Source organism: Apodemus sylvaticus, chromosome X, assembly GCF_947179515.1.
Source record: "Apodemus sylvaticus chromosome X, mApoSyl1.1, whole genome shotgun sequence".
NCBI classification, from domain to species: domain Eukaryota; kingdom Metazoa; phylum Chordata; class Mammalia; order Rodentia; family Muridae; genus Apodemus; species Apodemus sylvaticus.
Window position 1 is genome coordinate 34186295 of NC_067495.1, and position 8927 is coordinate 34195221.

An 8927-nucleotide genomic window follows, 5' to 3' on the forward strand; every position below is an offset into this window, starting at 1 on the left:
ATATTAATTATTTCTTGTTTTTTCATTTTTAGTGAGCATTACAAGTTTTATCCCACGTTTCAACTTTCTAAGCATAGATCTGCCAGTGATTGTGGAGACATTTGTCAAGTATCCTTTATGGTTGAAAAATGCTTTAAGAGTATGTTGTTTGTAGCTTTATCTTTTTAACCCAAATAGATACAAAGCCTTATAATTTTATTGCTTACAGATGAAAAAGAGACCTTAAAGATGAAAGAGGTCAGGTTTTACATATGAGGGGAAAGTCAGTGAAGAAAACTCCATCAGCTATGGATAAAGGTTAGTATACAGAAAGGAGGAGCTTGTCAGAAGAGCAGCTGGCATCATAGTGGCCTGGCTGTCTGGAAGCGCCTAAACAACACAGAGAGGACAGCCTCTCTTCACAGAAGCTTCCTCACCATCAAAACTGTCTCCAGTGCTCTGCTAGCTCAGAATTTCAGGGGGCAGTCTTCTGCCAATGCACCTCAGGTATGTCTGTGCACCATGTGCATGCAGTGCCCACAGAGGCCAGAAGAGGGCGACAGAAACAAGTTGCAGATGATTGTGAGCTATCATATGGGTACTGTTCTTAGGGAAGACTGCCTAAAAAAAGAGCAAATCAATTTCCATTATTAAAATAGCAAATTAAAAGAAAAAACACTTCTGTGGTCTTTACCATTATTTTCAACTGTGAAGGTTGAATTGGAGTTCCTTGTAACTTTAAATCTCAATGTTTCTCCTATTTACAACAAAATAAATGACCAGTTACTGAACAATATGTGTAATCAAGAGTGTACCTTCGAGTTTGTGACTTTGTCACAGAAAACCATATAAATAATAGTAAAATATAACAAAGCTCAAGAGGCTGGAGGGTGGTGGCGCCTTTAATCCCAGCACTTCGGAGGCAGAGGCAGGCGGATTTCTGAGTTCAAGACCAGTCTGGTCTACAGAGTGGGTTCCAAGACAGCCATGGCTATACAGAGAAACCCTGTCTCAGAAAAACCAAAAAAACAAAACAAAACAAAAAAAAAACAAACCCAAAGCTCGAGAGTCAAAATCTTTATTGCCTAATATAAAATATGATAACAGTCAAAAGTAATTGATGACTCCTTGTTTAAGAATACTTGCTATTCTTTCAGAGGATCTGAGTTTAGTTCCCAATACCTACAGTGAGTAGTTTACAGCTACTATAATTCCAGCTCCAGATCTGACATATTCTTTTGGCTTTCACAGGTACCCACACAAGTATACATGCACATGAACACACACAAACACACACACACAGGAAGGGAGGGAGGGAGGGAGGGAGCAAAGGAGGGAAGGAAGGAAGGAAGGAAGGAAGGAAGAAAAGAAAAGAAAAGAAAAGAAAGACCTTTTAAGCAGTAATTTTCAGGGGCTGAAGAGATGACTCAGCAATTATGAGCATTCACTGTTCTCCCAGAGTACCCAGGTTCCATTTCCAGCATCCACATATTGGCTGACAACCATCTGTAATTCCAGTTCCAGGATATTGAAATATCTGTTCTGACCTCCATGGGCTTGCATTTGGTACACATTTACTTAGGTACACATATTTACAAATCAAATAAGGAAGCTGAAGAGATGGCTCAGCAGTTAAGACTGCTCTTCCAGAGGTCCTGAGTTCAAATCCCAGCAACCATATGGTGGCTCACAACCATTCTTAACAAGATCTGAGGACCTCTTTAGGAGCGTCTGAAAACAGCTACAGTGTACTTACATATAATAAATAAATAAATCTTTTTAAAATATATAAATAAATATATTTGATTGGGACTGTTGTGTTGGTACATGCTTATGATCCTATCACTTGGGAAGCTGAAAACAGGATTGTTGCCAGCCTGTGCACCAAGACTCATTCTCAGAATTTAACATAATACTAATTGGGAGGCTGGCATTGTAGTTCAGTGGTAAAACATTGCCTAGCATGCAGAAAACCCTAAGATTGGGAGCACTTTTTTCCTTTATTTCTTAGTCCTTCTGCATTCCTTCTCTTTGTTGTATCATTAAAGGATTACAAAAGCATAATCTTCTTAGGAATCCATTGTAGGTTTGTTAGCCTGTCTTTTTGTAATTTGCCTTTGCTTTTCTATTGAAAGTTTTAAGTAATATAGGTATGAGAAAGAATGTTTTGGGATTTCTTTTTGTTTGCTTTTTTTGTTGTTGTTGTTTTGGGTTTTTGGTGGTAGAGTTTGTTTTGGGTTTTTTTGTTTTTGTTCTTGGTTTTTTTTTTTTGGTGGTGGTAGTGGTTTTTTGTTTGTTTGGTTTTGGTTGGTTTGGTTTGGTTTGGTTTTGTGTTTTGTTTTAGGATACAGTTTTTCTGTGCAGCCCTGGCTTTCCTGGAATTTGATCTGCAGACCAGGCTGGCCTCTAACTGCCTCTGCCTTCTAAGTGCTGGGATTAAAGGCCACCACTGCCCAGCTTTAAGGGTTTTCTTTTAGTTTGCTTTGGATTTTGTTGTTGTTCGTTTTGTTTTGTTGTTTGGGTTTTTGGTTTTTTATTGGGGAGTGGGTTATAAGAACGAATATTGGAGACTTAAAGTAGAGAAACCTACAGTAATCTCACCTCCCAGTCCAGTGTCTTCTGACTTCTCAAAAGATGATTTCCACTTATCTCATAGCAAGCTCCTTAACTGATTGTTACCCAGATACCTGATTTCTCTTTCTGGAGCTCTGGCTATTGTTAATGCAGTGCCCTGCTTTGCCTTGGATGGTCAGTGGATTTTAAATTCTTTCCTGGATGCTACCCTTACTTCAGTGATTGGAGACAACGATGTCAAAGATCTGATAGGATTTTTCATCTTGCTTGGTGGCAGTGTACTTTTGGCTGCCAATGTGACACTGGGACTCTGGATGGTTACAGCACGGTAATATTTGCTCTCCTCCAACAGAATTAAGAAGTACAGCTACATGGTAATATCTGTTGCCATTGAAATTCTTACAAGTATGAAATGTAAAGTGTTTCCTTTAAACACCTTGGCCAACCTCTTTGAGCTCCTAATATCTAAAGACTCCAAAAACTTGATAGTTGAGGAGTGGAAGAAATGAAAAGCATAATTCCTGACTACATCCTACTTTTAAAGATTGAATGTGCAAACTCTGAATGTTAGTTTAATAATTTGTAAACAAGTGAAAATTCATTCATGTAAATTCATTCACTGTGTGACTATATAGCATTCATTGTGTGACTATATAGCATTTTGGAATAGTAAAAGGAAAAGCAGAATCTTGTAGAAAAGCGCGCGCGCGCTTGTGTGTGTGTGTGTGTGTGTGTGTTCTACTAGTGTTTGAAACCAGGGCCTTTCTTATGCTACTTATGCTAAGCTTGCCTGTCCCAGGTAAAATTTACTGAAAAGTGCCATTAAGATGATGTTGTGGTGTACACCTATAATCCTAACACCTGCCTGTATGTGTTTGGGAGGCTAGGCATAAGGATCGAGAATTTAAGGCCATCATCTTTAGCTACATAGTAGGCTCCAGACCAGCACTGGCCACATGGCAAGACCCTGTTATGCGTACATATATGCACAGGCACACACACACACACACACACACAAACACGCACATGTACACACAAAATCATGTTAATGATTTGAGGGAGGCTAGACCTTGGTAAAATGGAAGATAGAGCAAGTGCTCTTGGTTTTATAAGTCTTGCCTTTATCTTGTTTGAAAAGTATTTTAAAGTTTAATGATGTATTAGTCTATACTGATTACAAGTCTATGAAATTATCTGCTAACATGAACGCAAAAACTCTGTACAATGATACCAAGAAAATGAACCATGTTAAAAGTAGATAAGGCCTGTGATGGGCTAAGACAGCTTGTCACACAAGTCTTACCTTTTTCATAGTGTAGGTTCACACTCACAACATCCTAGCCCTGTTATATAGAGTATGCTGCAGGAAGAGTCTCTTACAGCAGCATGTGAGCTCAGGCAGTTAGAGGCGAACTTGAGAACCAAGCTGAGTCCTCTAACAGGTCACAGCAGAACTCCAGCAAATCTCCTTACCACTTCCTAGAGCTTTGCAGCTTCGAAGTCTTCCAGGGAAGATCTTTTCCTTTGTGCTGCAGGAACACTCAGCTCTGAGCCATACTCTGTCCTCACCAGCACCTAGTATGTTTCTCTCGGTTGGCGGGCTTAAACACCTACTCTTTGCTTTCCCTCTCCCCCTAAGCTACCTCTGTGATTACATAAAAGACTTGGTAGTCTAGTGAGAATGGCTGCACAAACGAAGATTTCCCAGAATCTGGAAACAGCCTGGGAAATTCAGAATCAGCTGGCTGATGATGTGAAGCTGTTAGTCTTAAGAATATATATGCACATACTTTCTCTGTCATGAAAAATCCATATTTCATGAAACACACATATTAAAGGTAACAAAACGCAAGGATTCATTCATTAATAGCCAGATATATACCTCCCTCCTGAAGTAAGATACTTCATAAAGTTACCTTTTTTAGAACATTAGTTCTAAAACTTTTAAATGAATTTTTAGAAATTTTTTAGACTTTATTACAAATTTGCCTTCATTCTTTATTAGGAATCATACACTGAATATCATTTTGAGATTTTATTAATGAAGGGCCATTAGTTACAAATAGTACTAAAGTTATACAAATTACTAACTTTTATTGCAGAAAATATGGCATTGTTGTCTTCTAAGATCACTCAGGACCAAACTGTATCTGCATATTAAAAATGCACAGACCTTAATGCCGTGAAATACTCATATCATTAACTTCACTGCATGCATTAAGCAGTTTACTAATGAAAATTATGTGTGTAAATCATTGTTTCCAGTACTGAGGAAAACAATTTTTGGTGTGGTACTTATAGAGCCTAGAACCTCACACATGCTAGCAAGTGTATTCTACCACTAAACTTTTATCCATAGACCATGAAAATATTTTAATAAGAGGAAATTCTATTCATTAACTTCATTTCTGAGTGAAGGCAACAATACAAAACCTCATTTCATATTAGCTGCTGAACACTCACTCTGCCAGCTAATCTTTAGGGTCCGGGTTTGGGATCTCCTCTCCTGGAAGTCCAGCAGATTTATATGCACATGGCCTCATTACAAAAGAAAGGAGATGTTACATATTGTCTCTTCAGCTTCACTGTGGGCCCCTTGCTTCCCTGCATAGTGCATGAGATAGCAGAAGTGCTTAATGTGCTTGAGTGGATGATGATTAGTGTTCTTTATGGATAGAAAAGCATGCTTCTATTTAAGCTATAAAAAGGATTGTGGAACATTTACTGTAAATATATGTTGACATAGTAAAGCTTGGAATGTCTTATGTCCCTGGTATATTATCATCTTTATGGAAAAAAATCATTTTGGTTTCTGTAGAGCAATTAGAAAGACGAATTATATTGGAAAAATGAATTATGTTGGTGATTTGAAGAAGTATCTGTGTGTTGTCTCTTTGTTCAACAGTGAAACTTTATTCTCTATGTTCCTGTTCTGCATTGTTTACATTCTTAAGGTTTTTATTTTAATCATCCATAAGTGTAAAAAATGTACATATTATTTTTAGCATCTCAGTTGGAAGAGACATACAGTTAAACTTGACTTTGATAAATACTTCTAGGTCATTGTCTGTGCTAACAGCAAATTGTAAACATGCTTCAGTGATGTGGCTTTCTGTCATCATTGTGTCCTTGGTATTTATTAAGCGTCCACATACTGGTGGCACACAGGTTTTATTTTCAATAACTACTTTGATTAAGCTGTAATTCATTTTAAGGCTTGTATTTGATTTCACAGTTGTCAGAATGGGATGTTTAGCAATAAAAGAACAAATGTAAACCAGCATTTTACGTTTACCATCTTCTGTATCATAGTTTTTACACTTGACCTTAGCCAAAAGGCCAGAAGCAGTTGTCTTTTTAGTGTACTTTTTTCTGTAGAAATGTCCCACTTACATAGAGTAAGGTCTTGATTCTAAAAGTGACCTTCAATTTCCATTTATATTATTTGTATATAACAGTTGTTAGAGGCCTCAGGAAGAAATCTTTTAAGTGAGGTGCCTTTGTTTATAAATTTCGAAATGTTTGCTTTAAGGAAAGAGGACTGCCACATTTCATTAGTGGTGTGTGTGTGTCTGTCTTTCTGGTATTAATAGTATATATTAATATATTAACATCATAGTATTGCAAAAGTATGTATGCAGAGTCCAGAGGAAGACAAGGGATGTCCTTCTGTATGACTATTCACCTTATTCCCTGAAGATAATGTGTCTCACTCAATCTGGAGCTAAGCTGGTAGGTAGCCAGCAATCCCCAGGGCTCTCCACCCCCCCCTCCATCTGTACCCTCAAAAAGCACTTGACTTACAGCTTTGCATGGCCATATCCAACTTTTTAACTTAGGAGTCAGGGTCTGAGATCAGATCCTTGTACTTCCATAGAAACACTCGAACCTACAAAGTCATTGTTAGTATTTATTTATTTATTTTCTATAATCTTTGTTTACATTCCAGATGATTTCTCCTTTCCCGGGTCACACCTCCCCATAAGTCCCATAAGCCCTCTGTCCTTTCCCAAATCACTCCCCTCCCACTTCTCTGTCCTGGTAATCCCCTACATTGCTGCATCAAGCCTTTCCAGGACCAGGGCCCTCTCCTTCCTTCTTGGGAATTATTTGATATGTAAATTGTGTCTTGCGTATTCAGAGCTTCTGGTCTAATTAATATCCACTTATCAGAGATTGCATTCCATGTGTATTCTTTTGTGATTAGGTTACCTCACTTAGGATGATATTTTCCAGTTCCAACCTAAGAATTTCATGAATTCATTGTTTTTAATTGCTGAGTAGAATTCCATTGTGTAAATATACCACATTTTCTGTTTCCATTCCTCCATTGAGGGATATCTGAGTTCTTTCTTCTGGCTGTTATAAATAGGGCTGCTATGAACATAGTGGAGCATGTGTCCTTATTGCTTGCCGGGGCATTATTAGCATTTTATCTAAGCTGTGCCCCACAGTTGCCTGGCAACAGCCAGGTGTGCCTGGCTCACTATAAAATAGGCTTCCCCCACCCCCACTGCTCTCTTGCCTTCTAGCTTTTGCTCTGTCCTCGCCTCCCTTCCCCCCTCTCCCCATCCCTTTCCAAGTGCTCATGGCCAGTCTCTCCCTCTCCCCTCTCCTTCCCCCTCCCCCCTCTTTCCCTATCTTTTTAATAAAACAAAACAGTCATCTCTCCAGCCCGTCACTAGTGTTTGGCACAATTCTTCTCTAAGTTTAGTTGTGCTTCTAGGAGTTCTTGCAAGAAAGCATTTAGTAGTTTGCTAATGGTGTCAAAGGCCTGGTAATCTCTGTTCTTGGAAAGTAGAGGGAGAAGAAGAATCAGGAATTAGCTTGAGCCATCTGAAAAAAGAAGAGTGGGGGAGGGGGAAAGAAACAAAGGGGTTTTTTTTGGTTTTTTTTGTTTTGTTTGTTTGTTTGTTTTTTTACAACTGAAGTATGTAGTAATAGTTTGCTGCTTTTCATCATTCAGGATTAAATTTATTTGGGACTACAGTGGACCTGGGGACTCCAACCCAAGGTCCTCATGCATATTCAAGCAAGTACTCTAGTCCTAAGCGCCATCCCTCCCCCACCTGGAGTCACATTTTCACAAAGGCCTTACAACTTGGCCTGGAACTCAGAGATCTGCCAGCTCAGCCTACCACTTGCTAGGAGTAAAGGTGTGTACCACTACTCCTATCTAATTTATTCTTTTCCTCTAGGTCCCTAATGTTTAGACCTCATCCACGACATTCCTTTCTTACCTTTCAACCACTTTGTCTCATAGCTTTAATGGCTTTTAATATTTCTTTTTAAGTTTTATATATCACCAGACAGCTACAATGCAGGGTACACTTTCATGCACTCTCTAATACAGGCCACCCCTTTTCCTTTATGGAAATACCTAGCAAAAAGGTTAGCAATTGGGAGTTGTTGGCAACTATATAAGTGGAACAAAATAGAGTTATGTAATTTGGGAGACTTGTACAAAAATATTCTCACACTAAAAAGAGAGATACAGTTCATTATATAAAACAAGCTAATGGAAATAGTAATTTATCGAAGAAGGATATGCATAAACTAATAAGCTATGCTTTCCACTTGGCAGTGTATTAGTATTTCCCCATGTTATTAATATTCTAATGTTTTCAATGGCAATATCATATGGCTGGGTTAAATATGACATATTTAAATAATTCCTGTTATTTCTAATTTTGTACTCTTATGTGTTTGGGTTACAGTTTCTTTTTAATTTTTTTATTTTGGGGTTTTTTTTTTGGATTTGGTTTTTTCAAAATAGGGTTTCTCTGTATAGGCCTGGCTGTCCTGGAACTCACTCTGTAGACCAGGCTGGCCTCGAACTCAGAAATCCGCCTGCCTCTGCCTCCCAGAGTACTGGGATTACAGGTGTGTGCCACCACCGCCCGGCTACAGGCATTTTGAAGAAATCATGGAAATCTGCTGTAGACACTTCATAAAATATATACATACACATCTATAGAAACAGTTGCAATCAGTCACTCTAATGGGACAGAGTACCCCTACTACTAGACACCACAGGCTAACAGATAAAATGTTCAATGCTGTAGGTGGGTTACCACTTTTGGAGTAGTTTGCCAGTGAGGTCCCATAGACAACCCCCCAAAATTACAGGCTATTGCCAACACTTGATTACACCCCAGAACTTGAAAGTAAGACCCTATTACTGAAGATACTGAATACTTGAATCATGGAACATGAGAAAATCAAGCTGGTATGTACCTGGAAGTTTCATTCCCCACAGACTGGATTTCATAATGCTATATGGTGCTACATATCTTACCTAGCTGTGAACCCTGTTTACAAGGACATGGTTTTCCAGACACATAAAGTTACACATGTGAATTGACAACAGTTGT

At 38.5% G+C, this 8927-nt stretch overlaps 1 protein-coding gene across 1 annotated transcript in view; it reads left to right on the plus strand.

Annotated features, from left to right (window-relative positions):
* Mbtps2 (membrane bound transcription factor peptidase, site 2) overlaps nt 1-5836 on the plus strand; it is a 52161-nt gene extending 46325 nt beyond the window's left edge. Inside the window, 2 exon segments of the mRNA XM_052170592.1 lie at nt 33-108; nt 2663-5836. Of these exon segments, the coding sequence (XP_052026552.1) occupies nt 33-108; nt 2663-2885 (299 nt within the window). The 3' untranslated portion in view covers nt 2886-5836.
* Nucleotides 5837-8927: the final 3091 nt, after the last annotated feature.